Raw genomic sequence first — 23,474 nt, 5'->3', positions numbered from 1 at the left:
TCATAATCTATCTCATACCATCTAGTGGCAGCTGTCAGTCCCAGAGGCACAATCCCATCACAGTGGTATTCTGAGCTACGTTTGACATCGAAGATAAGCACGGTTTGCTGTTTGAAGTGATGAGATGAAATAAAAATCTTCCCCTGTTCGCAATCTATGTCTCAAATCTCAGAGAACATTCTCAGAAAAACCCTAAGACCTGCATTTTGTTTCCATCTGAGGTGTTTCAGTTTTTGTCATTTTGATTTTGTTGAATCTTGCTACAGGTTTGCGTTATCCTTTTTCGGTCATTGAGAGCTCTGTGGCTAGCGCATTTCAGAGTCTTTCAAACCAGTGATTATTAGCATATGAGAAGTAGACGTTAAAGTCACCAGAACTTCCTGAGTAAGCAAGACTGACATGATCACTTTCCAGGAAAATTGTGAGTGTTTGAATCATTTGTAGATTTGTTAAAACATCAAGTGTAATGAAATGAGAAGACACATTTCAATATCTGCTTTTATTTTTTCTTTATTTGAGAATTAGTTCCTGTAACATTTGATGTTCAGACTTTTTCTGGGTTAATGGAACACTGTTTACTTTCAACAAAGACTATATAAAACTCTAAAGTTTTTTTTATATATAAAATTACATCATAGTCTCATCCAGGTTGCGTTTTTAATGTTTAAATTGAGCAGCTTTATCTGTAAACTAGACAAAATGATTGCAAAAATGATGCAACAGAGAAAACAAAATACTTACCCTTATGTTTTATAGTAAAATTAAATCTATAAAAACATCAAGTGTGTTAGAGGTATCAATGTGTAGCTTTCTTTTAACTGAGATTATTGGTTTCTTAAACAGCTTGGATCATCATATGAAGTAATTTCAAATGAATTTTGATTCGGATGTGACTGAAGTGATATTTCCTGAGTGGGTGAGTTGTGTACTTTGTGATTAGTCCATCTATTTCCATCAGTTCGACCCATTCAGGCTGATTAGCGGGCCAGTTTCAAGCATAATAAGGGGTAATTAGCCGATCACAGCACTGCCTGACTTGCCTCCTTGGTCAAAATATCTAACTCTGGTAATAGAAAGTAGGTCTAAGTAAATTGCATCAGAGTGGTTTTAACAATACATGATGATTTAAAAACAATAGCAATGTTAAATGTCGGGTAGGCAGTTTTGTAAAGGCTAGCAATATCATGCTAGGTTTGAAATCATAAGATCCCACCCTCCTTGCAAATCACTCTCCAAAGCCAAACCTCCTCAAAATACATGACTGAGCTTGGGCAGACCAAAGGCTAACCAGCACCATGGTGAAAGAAGTTGTTGATGGATGCTGCAGACATGCTGACTTCATATTACAGTACAAAGCTCATAATATTACATAGATTGTCAAATACATACATTGACAGGCAGGTTGGACATCCTATAATAGCCCACGGGCCGAGAGATTTGGTCCTTCCACAGAAGATATAAATACGTATCAATATATTTAGACCTCTTAACTTAATGGTGGCTACTGAGATGTTATGCTTTTGTTAAAGCATAACAAAAATAAAATAATTGGTCAGTGCTAACCACATGCTAAAGTGACAGAGTTTCACAGCTGCATTAGTGGCCTGGAAACAATTTGATCTGCAGTGTTCTTTGTTTTATTGATTTATTTTTTTGTGTATTTAATGCAGTCGCATTTTTGGTTCATGGCACTGGCGCTAGTGCAGCTTTGAATGAGTTGCATCCGAATCATTAGCTGTAATTGTTGTTACAACTGTGGCAATCTTTAAAAGCTGACAAGTCATGCTGGGTGTGTGTACTGCTTCTGGGGCGTTAGCACTCTTTGGAATTTTAGTGTGTTCTCTGTGCTGAACATTCATAACGTGACATTCATTTGGTCATAAATACCAAGGTTTCTGTCAGTTTACTGCATTCGTTGGTGCTCTAGTTGATATACAGTATAGTGGCTGAATTCTCACTAACTCTCATGTGGTACATAGTGATAAAACTAACTACTGAGTATGGAAAAATTATCTGGAGAATATTTTATTGCTCAGAGTTTGATCTTTCTTAGCTCTTTAGCATTTGACACAAGTGGTAGTGTAAATCGACTTTTCTATTGTGAATTGTCTTTTTTGGCATGCAATAGCATTTAGTAAATAGAATGGCACAAACATTTCTGTTGAAATGTTTTAGCTTCCTTCTTAGTATCGAGCACTGTTGCCAAGTCTGTGCTTTTGTTTTTTTATCAGTCTGTGGTTTGAAGCGAAACTCCTCCCCTTTGGAATGCATTTTTGACCTGAGGTGGAATCCCTTGAAAACACAAATTTTGACTCAATTTAATAACCATTTGGGATAGCTTTGGTTGTGATTGGGCTGGTTTTGAGTAACAATTTGATTAATTTTATTATGAAAACCTGGCAACCCTGGTATGGACGTATGTTTATACAAGAATGAACAACAACAATGTCAACAAAAAATGTTAAACTGTACAATTTATTATCTATGACTGTGTTACTTTTGAGCTGAAAATTAGAATGAACATCTCTTAAATCCAACATACATGTTCATCAGTGTTTTCAGATCATCACGAAGCACAGAAAGAGAGCAAGCATGTGTGTTCAGGTTTGGGAGATTAATTAAAACACTAGGCAGAAAATGTATACATTTCAAAGTAAAGCTCTGATATCTGGCAACTTTACATGAAGCTTATGAAAGAAGTTTAAAACGAAAAACAATAAAATGTTTTCAGGATTAATAGAGTATTGCAGACAAATATTTGTAGGCCAAAATCTGGAAACGAGTTTGCATTTTAGCACGTCTGGTTGCATCATCCTGAAGTCAACAGGATTTTTGGGGTAAATGCCTAAAACACAAAATTTTCACAACATTTCACAATTTTTTTTTACATCATAAATTCAGTAATACCTCTTTGTGAAGCTTTTTAACTTGCTAGTCACTTTCACACCCTCATTGTATTTATAATCACACTCTTCCAAACTATTCTAACTCAAACGTACAAGGAAAACATTTTATAAAAACTGTGTTAACACTGGTGTTGTGTCATGTGACCGTAAGTGACAGTTGTTTTTTACGTCTGGCAATTGCAGTTAGAATTTGCACATAAAAGTTTATGAAGATTATCATGATGAACAAAATTTGACATATAATACATATAATAGAATAAGTAACAATTCAATTGCGAAGTAACAATTCTGATAAAAAAATAAAAAAATATAAACTCGCAATTCTGAGAAGAAAAAAAGTTATTGCTATTAACAAACCATTAATTACAACTTTTGACTCTATAAACTTCTAATTTGCTGTTTTTTAATATATAGTAAAGTAGTTTAAGAATTGAGTATAGGATATGTGCTTTATAAGTGCTAATGAACAGCCAGTATGTTATTTATAGGTATGCTAATAAGCAACTAGTTAACAATGATAATATACTAAATGAATATATGAATGGACATAATTAAATTAATGTATTAAATTAATGTATTATTATGTTTTTCTGTGGATGCAAACTTAAAGGTTGGACTGCAAAAATACATTGTACTATATGCTATGCACTACATAACCAGTCAACCAGTATTGCAGACATTTATGCCTAATTCATCTAAAAGAGCAGAAATCGTGATGACAATTAAAATACACGCAGCCCTAGACACGAGTATGTTTCTGGCCAATTTACGCTCCATTTCATGTCACCAGTCTATAAGAGAAATAATTGAAATGAAGGAGATTGTATATTTGATTTCTCCGTAAAAGCATCTCTTCTTCTATCTGTGCTCACTTGTGCTCTCTGTCAAGTGGACTCCAGGCGCTCTGCGGTGGAATTCACAAGAACAATTAAATGGCTGATTTGAGTCATGCATGTTCCATCAATTCTCTGACGTCACGCGACGCAACTCTGAGTGCCGCAGCTCTCCGCTGGCCAAATTGAAACCCTGTGTCTTCAATCCAAAGATGAGAATCAGAAGCACAAAAATTAACAGTACAACAGGAAATTCACCCCAACGCCAGTTGAAACCGATTACAACAGTGGTTGCGAGGCATTGAAAATTCCCCTCTGATACACATCTCCTGAAACAATGATTGCTCTTATGACGGATAGTTGAAACCAAGAAGAAAAATTAAGGGAAATGGTATCTGATTCGAAATCGCTCTGTGAATTGTATGATTGTTCACTATTGTCAGCGCGATCAAAGGCTGCATCTGTTTTGGTCAGTATGTGGTCTCAGCTGCCCACTGACACAGTAACCCAGGACTCCTCCTGTCGCTGCTCAATAGACTAAAATGCTCTTACCCTGATGCACGATTTGAGAACTAGCTTAGTGGATTAATAGATTTACAGTTTATATCAGACATATTAATGCTTTAACGTTTTGTACTTTCACATTTGACAACAAATCTTAGCCATCGTTTGCCCTCAGGAATGCCTATCCAGTTTGTGAATTCAGTTCACATTACTGTGGCTTCTTTTGCAATGATGCCTTATTAATAATACAGAGAGATGAGATGTGATTTATGAAGATTTATGAGTCTGCTTCATTGAGCTGGGATACTGTATGGTTTCTGTATAATAGTTCTGCACTGTAATCAATTAGTGTCTGTAACTGGGGCATGAGTCATTGTGGGGGAAAAACAGCGGTGTGATATATAGACAGCAACCCTCCCTCAGTAGTGTGACAGAATACCAAAGGGATGGAGTGGAGAGGGTGGGTGGAGGGTAGACAGGGACTGACGTCAAGCCATCCTCAACACAGATGGCAGGAATGATCTCTCTGGGTCATTTTACTTTATATAGGAGAACAAAAATGTCTTAGGTGTTTGATTCGTGTGGGCATAAATGTTGTATATTTCATCAAAGCAAGTTGATCAAATATATCACAATGTAGACTTGCATATCATCAGTGAAATAGGATGTTCAGTAAGAAAAAAATTTGTTTACTCTACATAAAGCATTCCTAAATTGCTATTTGACAGTTGGTTAACATTACCAACAGGAACATAAAGCTGAACTGAGCAAGAACATCCCAAGAGGCTTTTTCAAATCTGTGCATCATGATGCAATAAATATAGTATGCTTTCAGTTAATTCAACACAGGTTTCACGCTCTGTGCAATGTATGCGATATTTGACAGACATATATGAGTTGGGCCAAAAGTGTACCCCAGAGAGTTACAACTGGCAAGCAGCCTTACATAACACAAGCATTCATCAATAAGACAGAGATGCCATTGCATGTTATATAACAATCTATTTATTGCACAAAGCTGGGTTTGTTCTGGGGAAAGGGAGTAGTCTGTAGTAGCCAGGGTCACATGGGTGACCAACTCAATAAAAATACGACCTCAGTGTTTCTCAGAATGCATTCCTCTTACAGGTACACTGACTTTAATTTGTTTCAGCTGTGTCTGTACTAGACAAGTTTTAGTCATTTTTTTGCAATCATTTTTTTGCAAATTCAATCAATTCCCATTTAAAAACATATATTCTTTAAAAATTAATTAATTAATTAATTAATTAATTCATTCATTCATTCATTAATATTTTATTTTTAACTTAAACATTATGTTTAGGGTAAAAGTGGGTGATTTCTGAACTGCAGAATTGTGAGTTGTAAACTTTTGAGAGACAAAAAAGGTAAAAATGGCTAGATAAAAGCTCAGATTTATGGAAAAAAGCCAGAAATGCAATATATAAACCTAGAATTCCAAGAAAAAAAAATTATAAAAATAAATTATAAAAATTATAATTTTTAAAAAATATAACCTCAGATTAACTGGAAAAAGACTTGGGAGCCAAACTAGTTTTGTGTGAACATTCTATATCATACAACTCACATATCAAATGTACTGCATTAGAAGATGACATTAAGCTTTTCTCTCATGTGCAGCTTTTTGAAAAATCATTATAATTATGGGTGCATTAAAATCAGAAAAATGTGTGTCTGACAGCAGCTGATCTCTGGAGGCGAAAGAGAGCTGGTGGGGTCAGATTACCTCAGCGCTCATGAGAAAACATGAGTCTGGCTTAACCGTGAGACCCTTGTCGTTCTCCATCCACTCAAACACTGGTTAATGGCTTCAGGACACATTTCTGATACACTTTGCCAATGTATTTCTAATATGCTCTACAAAGCATCGCAGGCATAATGTTTTGGTTTGTAGGTTACAGTTTTGTCTAAAACTTACGTAAGGTGACAGTGTTAGTTTAGACATCCAAGGATGGGTTATGTTACAAAAGCAGAAGTGGTAAAATGAGACTTGTTCTGGCACATTCTGTATTTCTCAACTATTCCAGCTGTCATCCCTAGTCTCTAACAGCCGTAAAATGTCGCAGAATGATCAATTATCATAAATATACTCCAATTGCCAGATTTCCTCTGAAGTAATTACATAAACGGTATTAGCTCTAAAAGCATCAACTTGACTGATGTAATGCTGATTTGGAAGAAATACAGAAATGCGATCAAGCACTCTTTGAATATTTATGGCACTTTCCACTAACAGGGTGCAAAATAGAGCCTTTTTTATTTTTCATAACTAAATAATAACTAAATATTGCATGAGCTACACCTATGCTTTTATCCGAAGTGTCTTACATTGCAATTAAATTAAAATAATTCTTAACAGGGGTAGCTATTTTTGGTCTTTGTAACTTAAATTCAAACCTAAAACTAAATAAATAAATAAATAAAATGAGTATTACGATAACTTGGGTAATAGGCTTGACAGTTAAAGCTTGATCAGTGTGGTCAACTGAGAAACTGAAATAAGTTTATATACTTGTCTTTCCATCACGCTGAAAGTGTCTGAATGATGTCACATCCTGTTTTCACAATGTTAGGGGACCTTACTTTTTTGTGAAAGCAGAATTCATGTGGTGACAAAGGTGCACACTGTAAAAAACAGAACTGTACAAAACTAAATATTTTTTACGTTAAGAAAAAAAGGTTTTAGTTAAAAGTATATGTTTTAATGAAATTAGTATCAATAATTGTAATAGTTTGTTAATTTGTTGTTAGCTTGTTGGATACTGTCAAGAAAGTGTAACGATTTCACAATTAAACACAACTAGTTAACTTTGTGGTAAATTGTCACATGGCAACTAAACTTCTCTTTCATGTCTTATTGGACTTAAACGGTCAAATACATGTTTGCGTTAAAATGACATAAATGGTCGGTTATGTCACATGAAAGAAATCACATGTTTATATTAGATCTGTGTGGTGCATATTAGAGCAGTATAATACAGTAAATAAATCCACTATTCTCTTGTCACTTCTGAGGCTGGGACTTTAAACATTTTCGCTTTAACTTTTACCAAGACGTTACAACTGGTACACCATTGTCGCTTGAGAAAAGCCAATAACGGCACCAGGTGTGGAAACTTTTCATCAATATCCCTTGTCAGCATCACAGTGAACAATCTGAACAATTAGATTTTTATGAAAATGTATGATTTTTAGAAACCTCTTATGCGCAATTTTTCAGGCATGCGTAAGAAGATCGTACAAAACAGAGTAAATAAAATGATTAGGACAGACCCCACTGACCCTTTAAAAGGAAGTATTTGTTGTATTATTTATTAGCTGCTTATGCTAGCCTTCACCAAATAGTAGTATATATAAAGTTTATTTAGTATACTTAAGTGAAGTTCAAGTATATTTTTAAGTATACCTTATGTAATAAGATATACAAATATCAGTGTAGGCCTACTAGTAGTATGCTTGTAGATGTACTATTTCAATACTTCATGGGAGTAAACTGGCCTACTCTCTAATATATAAAATTATACTATTAAGTATACTTTAAGTATAACAGTAGTCAACATTGTTTACATCAATGTTTTTAGCTTGTCCTGCAACTATACTAAAAGTGAACTTTTAGGTATACTAATAGTTTACTATTTAAATACTTTGCATTTTTATTACACTTTGAACTGAAGTGTAGTCTTAATAAACTACTAGTTTAGGATTTTTATACTGTAAGTGAATTTTACATCATACTTTAATTATACTACTATGTCCCTATTTAAGTATTTATTTGTATATATTTTGTTATATGAATCTGAACATACAAAACATCAAAGGAAAGAACGGGGTACCTGCTTGTAAACAAACATTTTATTCTAGCTTTATGCATTCTTTTTTTTTAAACAATTGAATGTGGGTAAGTTTTATAAATTAAAAAAAAGAAAAGAAATAAACAACATTTTGATCAAAGAGCTATGAATTGGATTCAGAATGATAATCAAAATGTAGATGGAGTCGAACAACATCCCAAAGCTTGACAGTTACATCTTCATTGGTCGACATTTTATTTTTATTTAGTACACAAAAAATAGACTAAAAGTGCACTTTCCTGTTTTTAGTTTAAAAAGTATGTGTACTTGTATATAGCATATGTATATACCACACTTAATCCTAGATAATCTTAATGACACCACCACAAAAAAATGTATATATTATTTTTCTAGTGTACACATTGCTTCACCACACTAGTGGAGCAACTAGATGAACTTGAATGAGTTTGACATAATTTCTGAAACATTTATTGAATCAACAGAAAAAAAACCTTCATATACAGTATCTTCCTTTGTGTGCGTTGTACTTTGCTGTGGCTTTTCCCCGTCAAATCCTGCCACACATATTTGTGCGATAATCTTTCTAAGAGCTGGATTGTGTCTGTGACAGATCTTGGAGATGTATTCTCTCTCTGTGTGAGCGGTCTAGGAAATGTAATCTCTCCCGTGAAACTAGGCCATGGCGTGATTTCACATTTGTTACACCGCCAATAGCACACGGCCTGTCACAAAGAGCATCCATTTATTATGCTGTCCCTCCGGCTCTTGTGTTCTAACAGATCACCTTTAGAGCTCATCTACTCCCCTTCAAAGTACATATTTTATTATGAATTGTTTTAGGGCTCACATAATATCGAGGATCCTTTATCCACATTGTTTGTGATGCATTGATTAATAAATGGCATAATGCATTTAAATGCTGTCAGACTGAAGAACAAATGTTATGAAAGGATATGGAAAAATGATTGGTAGGGGTTTGGTGTGAGCTATCCTGTTGCTAGGGTGTTTTGTGCGGTTATTTTATAGGGAGGTTCTATGGAGTTGCTCTGTGGTTTTTGGGTGGTTCTTTGGTATTGCTTTACCATTCCTGCGGTATTCTAAGTGCTTGTTGCTATGTTGTAGCTTGGGTGCTCTGTGTGGTTCTTCAAGTGTTGCTAGGTTGTTTTGAGTAGTTGCTATGGTGTTGTTATGCATTTGCTAAATGGAGTGCTGTGATTGGAAAGTGTTTTTTTTCCACTGGAATATATTTTTTCTATTGTTCTAAATGGGAGAGCTACATTTATTAAAACCCCAGGAGTGTGCTTGAACATCTTTTTTTTGCACTGAGCACTGAGCATTCGGGCATTTTTTTCTCTGTGCTAAAAGTCGAAGAATGTTCTTTTGGATAATACACTAAGCTCTATAACTTTCTTTCATAGTGCAGAAGAGGTGGGACTACCGACTGTACTGCAGCTGAACAACAACGTAGAAATTAATATTGCTTGTCTTCATGTATTTATGTCTTTACTAAATCAAATTACAGACTACCATACTACTATAAAAATATAATTTTTGGAGAAAAATTTCATTCACAATGCGTTTGATATTACTGCAACAGATATTTCATATCATAGCGACCACAGTGTCAACGGGGAAAAAAAGCAGCGGTCTCAAGAGCTCATAGCTGAGCGTTTTCAGTAGAGCGTCTGCCATTTTCAGATAACTAAAAAAATAGAGTTCTAAAAACCACACCACAACTACAACGATAAAGACACATTGAAACAATATTGTTTGAATCATTTTCACAGCCATTTTTTCCAGGTGAGGAATGATAAAAAACATTGACAGCCAATTAGAATTCATCCTGTTATATCAAGCTTGAGATGCAGATGCTAATATTATTATCTTTACAGTTATCTTTATAGTTACCGTTCTTGGTGTGAACAGGACTTAAGTGTTTCTTAGGGTTTTATTACGTTGTTGCTAGGGTGCTCTGTGTGGTTTTTAGAGGAGTTGCTAGGGAGTTTTGAGTAGTTGCTATGGTGTTGCTATGCAGTTGCTAAATTAGTTTTTTTGATTGGTTATTTAGTTGTTGCTTGTGTGAATGAATGAATGAATGAAGCATTTATATAGCACTTTATTGTGTATTAGTATATACCCAAAACACTTTACAAGGGGATCTCTCCTCAACCACCACCAGTGCGCAACATCCACTTGGATGATGCAATGGCAGCCACAGGACAATTGGATTATTGGGAAACCATGATAAACAAGAGCCAGTGGAGGAAATTTGGCCAGTACACTGGGGTTACACCCCTATTCTTTACGAGTGTAATGGGGTGTTTAATGGCCACAGAGTAAGGACCTCTGTTTAACGTCTAATTCTTTAGTTGTTGCTTAGGTGTTCTTAGGGTGTTGCTATCTTGTTGTTAGGGCACTCTGATGGTTGCACAATGGATGAGAAAAGCAGCGGTACTCTGGTACTGTGAGTTACCCCGGCAACATGCCCGTGGCCACTGCAGACTAATGGACCAGTTGCTTTGGTGTCACTATGCAATTGCTAAATGGGGTGATCTGATTGGCTCTTTAGTGGTTTCTTGAGTGTTCTGAACAGTTCGTACAAGCTTTGCTGTGAGGTTACTAGGATGTTTTGGGTAGCTTCTGTGGGGTTCTGTTTCTTAAGTATTGAGAAGTTGTTCTGAGTGATTGTAAATATACATTTACTAAGGTAGTCTATGTGCTTGCTGTGCTGGCTGTTGCTAGGATGTTGTGGGTGTTTGCCAGATACTATAGCTAAAGCTTTCCTATTTTTTAGGTTTAATTATTTAGGTAGATATAAACAACAAGATTCTACTCTACATTAGCTATATTAGAATCTACTCTGCATAGCTACATTGCTACTCCTTTATGATAGTAGTCGACTTTGTGTGGTAGAAGACTACACAAATCATTATTGTGACCCTTTCACAAATCCCTGATGGACAAAACTGAGTTTGCATAGATAAAAGCATTTGTATTAACATACATCTGCAACAGTTTGTTTCAGACCTTTCAAAGGATTTATTCATTAGTAATTAAAAATGATTTTGCAGTGCGACCAGTGAAAGTAAAAAATTGCCAAGTAAAAACAAATATTTTTTTTACCTTATTGTTTAGCCCTGCATTAAAAAAAAAAAAAATTCTAAAGGAGTTTGTTGCATTTGTTACAGTGGAATGAGTTGGAGAGAAGCACCTGCTGGTCTGAGCCAGTTATTTTCCACCATGACAGTAAATAAACAGTCCACCTGCTATCAGTTAGCTCAGTGGTTGTGGCTTGGGGAAAGAGAGAGTAGAATGGGCGGTACCTTTTGCTTCAGGGAAGGACATTCATCTCACATCTGTTTCCGTTTCACACCCTGCCTGCCACTGCTTGTGTGTGTGTGTGTGTGTGCATGTCTGTCTGTTTGAGAACAACTGTGTGTGTGTGTCGGGGAGGGGAGTGAATGTATGTTCACAGAGAGATGCAGGTGACAAGGAAGTGCATGATGGGACAGACTTACTATGGATAAGGTTAGATTTAAAAAAAAAAACATGATCTGAGGTGTGTGGGTGTGTGTCTGTGTGTTTGAGAAAGCAGAAGTGTGTAGCAGAAGTATATTGTAGAGCTAACAGAGACTGATTGTGCTAATGACCATGTCTGTTTATGATTTGCTTGAGTTTACCCTTCTTTTGTTACTCGTGGGCACATGAAAGCAATTGGTATGATTTTCCTTGGGTTTGTGATGAGTACATTTTTTTTTTTTTGCATGTGTACTTGAAGCGTTTTTGTTGAAAAGATTACTTTGTTCAAGAGATTACTAAATTTAATAAACTAATAATCTTAATCAACCTATTTACCATTTTAATAATGCTACCAAAAACGTTTGTCTAGATTTTTTTTCTTACATCACCAAGTGCAGTATAGCCTGTAGCCAAATAGCTATTTACAATAGGCTTTGTTTTAGGGCACTTCTGTATAGCATATAGTCTTTTTCTTAAATATTATTCCAATTCAAATTGCACTAATAATACAGTAATAACAGCAAATAAAGATAGATGTAAAAAAGAAGTATTATTATTGGGATGCATCTAAGAGCTCTTGATGGCAAACTTGACCTTCAGCATACATGTTCTGGTTAAAATGCCTCCTCGAAAGTGGGTACCAGCAATGTTTCATTCTGACTTCATCCTTGTATGAAATACTCACTTCTCACATTCCAATCAACTATGGACAAAATCAAGCCCTAGTCCAAATCCTAGTTTTTCTTATTGTATAATTCATTTCAGAAATATGTCACATTACAGAGGTAAAACTGGGTTATGAATGCATGTATTATGTTGACTTTGAAGTTATTTTCTGATTCTGATTAATATTTCATTTTGTGGGAACATCGTCCAGTCCAGAAGGTTTAGGAAAGTTTAAAATCTCTCAAACGGAAAATTTCTTCTTAGAATTCTTGATTTTACTTTCCCTCCTCTCTGTTTCATGATTGCTAATGTCTTGTTTTTTTTTACCTTTAGGAACATGGGCCTTTAGCTGCCTCACTGGTTTATGTAAGCAGGACGATCTAGTACACAGACGGCCAAAACGTCTACGAGTCTACGAGAGCTAAGGTCTGACATTTCATTGGACGGAAAGTGTCTGAAGAAAATTAGGGAGAGATTGACAATAGATGAATCAGTCACAGAAATACAGTGAAGAACACTGGACGCCATGAGGGAGGAGAGTGAAGGAATCTTACGGTTTCGACTTTCTCTCGATGAACATTGACAAATCCACTTATAAGTCCTCTGATATGAACCCCAAGTCCTTGGGATCTGGAATGAAAACACGGCCTTATCCTAGGGCCTGAGTGGGTCTTCCACCATGTCATGGTAGCACTGAACAGCAAAACATCAACCCTTAAAAAAATTGTGAACTGTAGACTTGGACAATGCATGTTGTTTAACGCTAGTTTGAAATTGGTTTTCAGCAAAAGTGTCCTCTAGTATCAGCTCTACAGCATCACCATATCTTTTTACATTGCATACATTTACCATCTACTCACCCACTTCCTGGGATTACCAGCTCAAATCCAGGTGCAGTCAACCATGGGGTGCCGGCAGAGTTCGGAGGAGAAGGAGGCAGCCCGGCGCTCACGGCGCATTGATCGACACCTCCGCTCAGAAAGCCAACGGCAGCGGCGTGAGATCAAACTTCTGCTGCTCGGCACCAGCAACTCTGGCAAGAGCACCATCGTGAAGCAGATGAAAATCATCCACAGTGGAGGCTTCAACCTGGAGGCCTGCAAGGAATACAAACCCCTCATCCTTTATAATGCCATTGACTCACTCACCCGCATCATCCGTGCCCTTGCCACCTTGAAGATTGACTTCCACAATCCCGATCGGGCTTATGATGCAGTGCAACTCTTTGCCCTTACTGGGCCTGCTGAGAGCAAGGGCGAGATCACGCCAGAGCTCCTGGGGGTGATGAAACGCTTGTGGGCTGATCCAGGTGTTCAGGAATGCTTTTGCCGTTCTAATGAGTACCACCTAGAGGACAATACAGCCTATTATCTAAATGACCTGGACCGCATTTCTGCACCTGAGTACATCCCAACCGTCGAGGACATTCTGCGCTCACGTGACATGACCACTGGCATTGTTGAGAACAAATTCACCTTCAAGGAGCTCACCTTCAAAATGGTGGATGTGGGTGGCCAGCGTTCAGAAAGGAAGAAGTGGATCCACTGTTTCGAGGGTGTGACTGCCATTATATTCTGTGTGGAGCTCAGTGGCTATGACCTAAAGCTTTATGAAGACAACCAGACGGTAAGTAGAGCCACATTTTGAATACAGATAATGCAAGCAGAGAAACATGAACTCCATGTTATCTGCACTATGCTACGTACATCTCTAGAGTAAATTCATTTTGTCAGTGGCACTGACAAACTGCTTTTATCATATTGCTTCCACATTTCCTGTAGCACACAAGTTTCAGTTACATTTAAGCTATTTAGAGAGCTAACAGTACCCTGCTAAAAGACCAGCAATAGCGTGTTATGTTTTCAACACTTCCCTGTAGATTTGTACTGAATTAACCATCAAGACTACATTGGTCATTTAGCTTCATCAAAAAGATAATGCTGGGCGATCCAGCCAAGGATAGGTTTGTCACTCTTACCAGGTCCCCCAACCTTTTCAAGTTGATGTGTTGATCTTAGATCCTAAATGTGTTTTGGACCATTTTTAACAGTGTAGGCTGGGAAATCACCTGGCCTTCCAACTAAGCACCACTGGTTACATTTCAAAAATGAAAAATCTGCTATCAATTACTTACCCTCATGTCATTCCCAGAGAGGTAGTAGGGACATGATTTAAATAGTCAATGTAACACCTGCGATTCATCCGTAATCTCATAAAGCTACTTTTTTTTATGTTAAGGAAAAAAAATCACAACTTTATTCAGTGAAATTGTTTTTCAAAGATGAAGCAAGCCATTACGGGTTTGCAGCGACATGAGGGTGAGTAATTAATGCCATCATTTTCATTTTTTGAGTGAAACTAACTAAGAAATCACAGCTGTTTATCTTTTTAAAAAGTATACATAACTGTGTAACTGTTGTTCCATCCACACAACTTTTGTAGTCCATTGCCATTGTCTTTCAACCTATACTTTCCTGTCTGATCTGAACTGTCATATTTAAGAAATGCATAAAAAGGCTGAAAATATAATTTTGCTGTGCTGTTTGCAAATGTTCATTGAAACTATGGTTTCAGGAAAAACATTTAATCTTTAAAATATTTTGTAATGAAACTTGACATTTGTTAGCTAACGATACATTTGGGAAAAGCACCCGAGACTGGGAGACCACAGTAAACCAGTCAAGATCAGTAAATTAACTTGCTGAGTGGACAATTCACACTAGCATAAGCTAGTCTTTACAGCAGGCTTCCTGTCAATAATGATATTTACACAGTAAACCAAATTATATTTCCCTCCAATGTTAATTAAAGGTATGCTTGTGTTGAGAGTCGGATTAACTTTTCTAAACGACCACCTAACCGTATACGTTCTCTCTCCATGTGGTAAATCTAATTGCTTATCAGTGAGTTCAAAGACTGCATACCTTTGTGCGCTACCTAAACCTTTTCCCTCGACTCACAACAAGAACTTCCAAGTGGTGCATTAGCCTGGAATATCAATTAGAGTTGGGGAGTTAAAAATAAAAGTGTTCTGCGAGTCTTGGGGGGAGGGAGGGGGTGTACAAGAGTGATAATTGAGTTCACAGTGCAAGGTGTCAGGGTGTACCCGCGAGAATTATCAGATTTAGCACGGGGGAAAATCGCTGATGTTATGGGGGTCAGAGAAAGTTTTGCATATCTTTCCACTAGAAAGTTTGAAAGAATAAAGAAGTAACATGCTGAAAGGGAAGCGAGGAAATTAAAGGAAGGAGTGGAATTGTGAAAAGAAAATATATTCAAGGGGGAAGGGTGGTGCTTCTCTAGTTATTTTTGCGGATGTGCTGTTTTATCTGGTTGAGAACCATTGCAGCAGTCAGAAATAGCTAGAGGTCATCTTTACATATGATTTATTAGCTCATGTTTACAAGGTGCATTGATCATTTTCATGGTAGACATTTTTTTATGTATATATATATTCTTTATATTTTTAAATATCCTCATTATTCATACGCAGTGTCTCAGAACAAGCTGTTCGCAGAATCTGTAAAATATGATGTCACATTTTAAAAGCCCCGCCCATGACTGTTGACAGACACTACTGTATTAGCTGTTTTCTGTGCTTGTGCTTCAGATGTGTGCACTCAGGAAACCATAAATCGGACGTTTAAACTAATATGATTTAAAACGCTTAATTTCACTCTGATAGATATAATAATAAATACAAACAGATGTGTTTAGCAGAGTATTCAAAGTATGAGCTGTAAAGGCACATGCAGCCCTATTCTATATAGGGGAAGCGAACAGCAATTTATTTGCATTTAAAGAGAGACATGAGCAAAATTTATAATTCTAATAATAATAATAATAATAATAATAATAATAATGTATAATAAAAACATATAATACATGAACAATCTGTGGGGTATTTTGAGCTGAAGCTTAACAGGCACATTCTGGGGACACCTGAGACCTATAATACATCTTGTAAAACGATGCAGGTCATTAAATGGATTGTATTTTCTAAACACAAGTTCCTGGTTTTACAGTATTGCGGATGGTGCCTCAGGGTTAGAATATCTTGAAAATCCTGTTTCAGAAATATGTTATATTACAGAAGTAAAACAGTTTGCTAATGTCATGTAATGTTGATTTTGTCCATGTTAGTTAAAAATAAATCTTTTGTTTTTTTTGACCATCCCGGAAAGGCTCATGAAAAATCTGGGCTACACAGCACCTCACGAGTTTTGTAAACATACGCTAACAGCTAGATGAGCGTGTGTTTGAGCTCCAGGGTCTGGGGTGAGCCTCTGAATTAGATTACTCAATAAGCACTCATCTCTGAACTGGCCCACATGTGCTGCCGCTTGCGTGCTGCCAATCTGCTCTGGTTCTGCCAGTATGAAGCAGAATTTGTGAAATGACACTCTGTGCATTCACTCACTCGCACACATCGGGCGAGGCAAAAGAGATCAGTGCGGTCACCGAATGATTGAGTCAGAGTGGCAGAGAAGGGTTTAAAGCAATGCTTCTTGGTCTTGAGAAAGGCTGTCTGAATGAACTGTCTGCCACAGGGAGGGATACGAGCATTAGAAGAGGAATCAAACAACGATGCTCCGAAGAATGTAGTTAATAGGAGAAAATCTTGGTGACTTGTGTGTTAAATAGACAATGTTGACTAAGATGACAGGGTCAGGCAAGTGACACTTAAAGCTTTTATGCTGCAGTAATGTGTCTAGACAACCACTACTGTATATAGGACTTTTAAACACAGTCATTATATAGGAAAACAGGACTTTATTAAAATGTTTGGTTAAATGAACAGTGGTTTTTGCAGCATATTAAGCCAGCATACAGCTACAGGCAGAAGCGTCATGCTCACTCAAACAGATTTTTGAGCCAAGTGGATTCTGAATGGAACAAATAAATGAGTCACAATTGCTGAATAGTCATGAAGTAAGGTCAACTAGTTCATCTAGATTTTTTTTTTTTGTATTTTAAGAACATAATTGTAATTTTAGGCTTTAATTAGCATGGTAACAGTGTTCTGTTTCATAGCTGTTAGACAATGTGCATGGCAAACCCCCCTTTTTTTATTCATCTCCTTTAAAGCACCTCCCCTACAGCATTACACGTTTCTCACAGAAGGGTGTCTTTGGCTGTTGTTTGCATCCCAAGTAGGTTTCTGAATATACCATTGCATTGGGGTCAGTAAGATTTGATTTGAAGTGACAGCAAAGACATAGCATTACAAAAGATTTCAGTTTAAAATACATGCTTTTTTTCTTTTTTTGTTTTGAAAAATTTTGAAAATATTTATCACAGTTCCAACAAACATAATCTGCACAAACAGAACAGTTCATTAAACAGTTCACCAAAAAAACTGAAAATTCTGTCATTAATTACTCTCATGTAATTCCAAACCCATAAGACTTTAATTTCAGATTTTTTATGAAATCCACAAGCTTTCTGACACTGCTTAGACAGCAATGCAACAGCCACATGCAAGGCCCAGCAATGTAGTAAAGACATTGTTAAAATATTTCTTGTGACATCAGTTTAATTTTATAAAGCTACGAGAATACCTTTTGTGTACAAATAAAGCAGCAAAAATAACTTTATCTATTCATAATTTTCTTCTCTGAGTGTGTTGCTGCTGACACAGGAGCCAATGTTCTGACGTGGGACATGCATGTTTCTTAGTTAATTATCTATTTATCCTTCATTTCTGAGCCTGTTATCCCTTTAATGTGTGCTTTATAAGTAAGAATAAACCAATATATAAATATATACAAATAATAAGCAAGTCGTTAATATTGATAAGTGGTCCCTAAACTAAAGCATTACCAGTCCCACTAATTATTATTTTCACCATGCTTCAACCTTTTTGTACATAATGAAAGCATTTGACAGATTTAAATTAGAAATGTCCTCTCTTCTGTTGTCCCTCAGTCCCTCATTAAGAAAAGCTTACTCCCGCACATCTGGTACAGAAGCTTTCCAGTAATTCACTGCCACAAATGTAACTTTTCAGATGTAATCTGCAATCATCTAATTCTGCTGGGAACTTCAAGCAACAGTTGTCAATTTTGTTGCACGGCACGTTTTATCTTATTTTCCCCCTTCAACATCCCTTTCCAGGTTCCTTTTTTTGACCCAACCCTTCCTTAAAAAAAGGTTTCCATGGCAACAGTTGCCAAGCAACAGAGCAGTCAAACGCTCCTAATCCTGTGCTGTTGACAATGAGCTGTGACTGGGAGGAGGGGGTTGGGGGGTTTGGGGGTTGGGGGGTTTGGGGGGGTGGTGCGCAGTGCTCGGCAACCGGAAAGAGGATAGAAGTGCGCTCATGCAAGTGGCGGAGAACGTGTGCTTGTGCGGAGAAGGATAGCGTGAGGAACTGCATTGCGCAATAATTGGTTGAAGCAATGCAGCTCTGGTGCAACTTGGCTGGGAGGAGTTGGAGAGAGACTCAAGAACTGGGTCATCATGGAAGGGATGCATGGGCAACATGGAAGGATATATTTGGCTTTGAGGAAGTTCACTGATGAAGGACTTCTGCCTTTTACCAGTTGATGACTGACATGAGCCATTGAAGCAAATTAGTAACAAATTAAGCTAATTTCTTTTCTAGACAGCAATGAAAATCAAAAAATTATGCAATCATTTATTCACACTCATGTCGTTCCAAATCTGTAAGACTTGCTTTCTTCTACTGAACACAAAAGAAGATATTCTTACAGATGTCTCGGAGATTTTTGCCCTTAGAATGAAAAACAAAGGGTTTTTTGATTCCCAACATTCTTCAAAATATATTTACAGTTCTATACAAGTAAGACCATAATTAACTTGTTTTATTATGCATTTTTGTTGATCCAATCGCAAGTGGACAACACTAAATACAGGTGTATACAAAGTCTGAAACGTTTGTAGCTTGTCTGATTTTTACTTTATTCTAGTCGAAAACCAGTGCTTAATTGATATATATCCTTGTAATCTGGATTACGTAATCAGATTCCAAAGATTACTGTAAATCCATATAATAAGACTATATGGCATGTTAAAATATTTGTACTTATTATTGATTACATAATTACAAATTATTAACACAATAACAATACATTTTATTTTACATTTTATTTATCTACATTCAGAAAGCCTTTCAGTTTCATGCACATTCACATAAGATAAGGTGGCTATAATAACACAGCATTTCTCATGAAACCTCATGAAAGGGTGTATAAATAGTATGGAAAAACGTTAGAGTGTATATGCTATGCAATGGGTAGGACAGCCACACCTAGCAACTGGATAATATAGCAACATCCACTCCCATCACATTAGCAACCACTTAGCAACTTCTAGGCATCCACAACACAGTAGCATCATGGCAGGACAAACAAGCACCTCTCACATTTTCTTCTGAAAATGAAAAGAAGATCATTCTAAATTTGTATTTTGATACATTATACTGCATTATACTGCAGCCATTGCCAGTAATATTGAGGGATGCCAAGGGAGCTAGACAGACACTGACTCATATGTTTCAATTACTGATAAACATGGATGGCAGTGAAGAAAAAAAATCCATAGCAACTCGGGCAGTTTAGCCTTCCAGCCTTCCAGCAAGCTAACCATTTTAGCCACATTAGCTGAATTGACTCATATCAAAGCAACTGTGAATATTCAAGGTTGTCAACCAGATTGACAATAGCTTGCTAACAATGATTGCCAACCCAGCGTTACAAAACTAGCCCAATGATCGATCAAAAATATACATGTTACGGTCACTGTTATGTGTTATAAAGAGTTTGATCAATATATAGCCATTGTAGTAATCATGAACAAACTATTAAGGCTCCCTATCAGTGTCTCTCACAAAACTCAATCTAGCACAGTTTAATGAATAGTAGAATGGAAATTTGTGAACCATTTCAAATAAATATTAAAGTCAAATATGTGCTTTATACAATATGTCAAACGTTTAACCCACAGGGTTAAAAATGTTTAGCAAATTGACAATAACATGCTTATACATAAGGTTTTGCAGAACTCTTTTACCATACACTTTTCCTTGGTGCACAATTTGCAAACTAATACAAATTAATATGCCTTTTCTGATATAGTAAACTTGCACATCAGCTCACCTGGTACAGCATCTCAAAGACTTAAAGTAAAATGGCATGATTGCTTTTGCAAGTGGGTTTTTGTCTTGCTTCAACACTATTAGTTAGGTTTAGTGTAAGTGTAAGGTTTAGTAACTTTCTGTGCCACTCACCAAAATGTAATTTCCAGAATGCTCGGATACATATAACGACCATAAAGTAATAAAACATTGAATGATAGATTAATAGATTTTTCAAGTAATAAAACATTGATAGATTCTCAATCTTCTTTTTTGGATAAAACTGAGTGGGTGTTTAGCTCTACTTATTAGACATGTAGCTCTGAAAGAGTTGCAAAGCATATAACAAGCAATGTAATATCATTTTGCAGAAATGTTGTGCCAGCCACAATTTTCCAATGAGCCTGGGTTGCAGTTCCTATAATAATTTAATGAAAAGAAGCTATAACTAGGATAGTTTTCAAGTACAAATACAGATAATCTTAGTATAATGTTCTTATCTTTTACAAAGGAAACGTAAGTAAAGCAGAATAAAGAGAACGAGAGACAAGTGTGAAACACAAAGCATGGCAATTATGAGCAGGTATGGTGTAAATGTACTGTACAGCTCTCTCTTATTGCTGCTAGGGCTATTAGAAGACTAGACAAGAGTCATTTTCACTCAGCTTCAGTAAAATGGATTTTCTAGAGCGAGACGTCTCAATCCAACAGTTCTTATTTACAGGAAACAAAGCATTAATACACTGTTGAACCTCCTTATTAATATTTAAGCCTAATGAAGGCTTGTGTCTGGAGTGCGCAGGGAGAGGCCGGGCGTCACGCTGTGCTGTGTGTCTCAGCGGGGCACCCCCTCCCGCTGGCTTCCTGCCTCCTTTTCTCTTTCTTTTTCTCTCTCTCTCGTCTCCTTCTATCTCTCCCACACTTAGCTCTGGAGAAGGCTGTAGTTGGAAACACCCTGAGCTTCAACAAAGCACTTCCACCCCGTCCCCTGGGCTGCACGATTGGTTAATGGACACCTTAAGATCTGCAGGGACGTTTGGCTAATGGTGTGACCTGATTTCAAAAAGCCCAATTCAAGGCCATTGGAGGGCCTCTCTCTGTAGGAATATGAGTGCATACTCGAGCTTTGGCGAAAATAGCAGCCTCTTGCAATCTGGCAGCTGGCTAGATGTTATGGATAAATGGTTTTGTGTTTACGAGAGAGTTTTATCCCACATAATCAAATTTCAAAGATCACATTTGAATGTCACGAAGAATTACTCATAATATAAAATATATATATAAAACAGCACATATTCCTCAGCAGTGTGCTTTTGGTCCAGTTATTATTAAAGGTGATACAATATGATACAATTTCAAGTTTTGGTTGTAATTGGAATATTACAGGCTATTCATGCATGTATAAGATCAGTAATGTTGCAAAGACTAAAGTCTCAAACCCAAACAGATTTTCTTTTTAAAAGTTGACTTGTCCATACCTTTCAAAACAGCTCATTTAAACACGTCCCCACATATCTACATGACTGTTGGAAGATCTGCATAAGACCGCCCAAATATTTTATGCGAAGAAAGAAGGCACAATTTTTATTCTTGCTGTAGTATTGTTGCAGATTTCTCCATGTTGTGGCGATGTGGTACGTTTCCAAAAAAGATAAGGAAACATTTCCGCCACAGGTATTCGGCCAATCAAAATACACTGGATAGTTGGCCAATCAGAGCACACTGTGCTTTTCAGAATGACAAGCTTTGTAAAAAAATCCACAAGTTTCAGAAAGGCAGAGAGGAGCAACAATAATGTACGATATGTGAAAAATGTGGTTTTAGAACCAAATCTGTAAGACTTGCTTTCTTTTAGAATGTGGTTTAAATCACTTGCATTATACCAAATACACAAAATAATTTTATTTATAGCATCGTCATGTCACCTCTTTAATATTTGGTAACACTTTACAAAGCCTTTATGTATAATGTATATAGGTTATCAAAAGGTATATAATGCATTACAGCTATTCATAATGTGCCTTGTACTACATTATGTCTTCTCGGAAATTATTATAGTCAAATTTAAAATGCATACTGTAACAATGAATTCATAAATGTTATAATGTATTAACTGCGGTTGCAATTATTCATGAGATTGTACAAAGCATTATAAGATGCATTATCAGGCATAATTAATGCATTAAAACAGTTTTATAATAAATTATACATAAAAGCTTTAAGTAAAGTATTAACAGATTATTTATTTGAAATGTATTTTGTAATTGTAACTTAAGATGTTACCAAAATATGTTGACATAATCATTTTAGTATGGTATTTTAACACTGTAATTGGTAGATGAATTAGTCTTTTTATTTACAGTCAAGTTTTTAACCGTAAGAATTGATTTTTTTACAATTTACTGTGAAAAGTTCAATTTATCTATAATCTATACATCTATCCATCCATCTATCCAAAATTTAAAGTTTGAATCAACACGTTACAGTAGTTGCTTTTTCTTGTAAATATTTCTTATGTCTTATGAAATTGTCGTATTTGATGATCCTTGAAATCCATTTTAAAAGACCCTGTGTTTCAACTTTATAATTAACCTATTAACCCTTGCATCCGATTGGTCTATGGGAGTGCTCCAGGACCAGCAGAAATAATCTTAGTGCTGCACTAAGGCAAAGAAAGGAGACTAATATTCTGAAAGAGCCTCAGTGATGAGGTCTTCCCAACTCTTCCTTCATCATTTTCACATACTTCACTAATTTTATTCATGCCTCTGTGAAACCCACTCTCACTCTCATAGATGATCTTGTGATTTGCTTAAAGCACGATGATGTTTTGTGTAACCTTTCAAACAGCGGCCCAGTCTTAATATCAGATTCCTCCCTCGGTCACAAGCTGCTCGTCCCAACCACGTGCCTGCAGCCATTGCAGCTCACGCTGTGGGAGGGAAGCACAAAAACCACTTACACGAAATGTGGTAAACTCTGCACACTATATATTGAATAATCAATAACTGCTTAGTGCTTGTCATGCATATCCTGTGACTCGATGTATGTGCCTTCTTTAATCGTGTTTTATAGTCATACCTATGCAACTAAACTAGATTATGTAGTAAAATAT

The 23,474-nt window shown here is 36.4% G+C and overlaps 1 protein-coding gene across 2 annotated transcripts in view; it reads left to right on the top strand.

Moving 5' to 3' along the window:
- gnaz (guanine nucleotide binding protein (G protein), alpha z polypeptide) overlaps window positions 1-23,474 on the top strand; it is a 40,664-nt gene that overhangs the window by 10,166 nt on the left and 7,024 nt on the right. Inside the window, exons 1-2 of one of the 2 annotated variants that reach the window (XM_043250486.1) lie at window positions 11,477-11,604; window positions 12,595-13,887. In XM_043250486.1, coding sequence (XP_043106421.1) covers window positions 13,165-13,887 — 723 coding nt within the window. In that variant the 5' untranslated portion in view covers window positions 11,477-11,604; window positions 12,595-13,164. Of the gene's footprint in view, window positions 1-11,476; window positions 11,605-12,594; window positions 13,888-23,474 lie in introns of those variants that run through there. The other variant, XM_043250485.1, reaches the window with a different exon arrangement.

Source organism: Puntigrus tetrazona, chromosome 10 (assembly GCF_018831695.1).
Source record: "Puntigrus tetrazona isolate hp1 chromosome 10, ASM1883169v1, whole genome shotgun sequence".
Lineage (NCBI taxonomy): Eukaryota > Metazoa > Chordata > Actinopteri > Cypriniformes > Cyprinidae > Puntigrus > Puntigrus tetrazona.
Note: the sequence above shows the minus strand (reverse complement) of the source record. Positions and strands in the feature narration are given on the sequence as shown.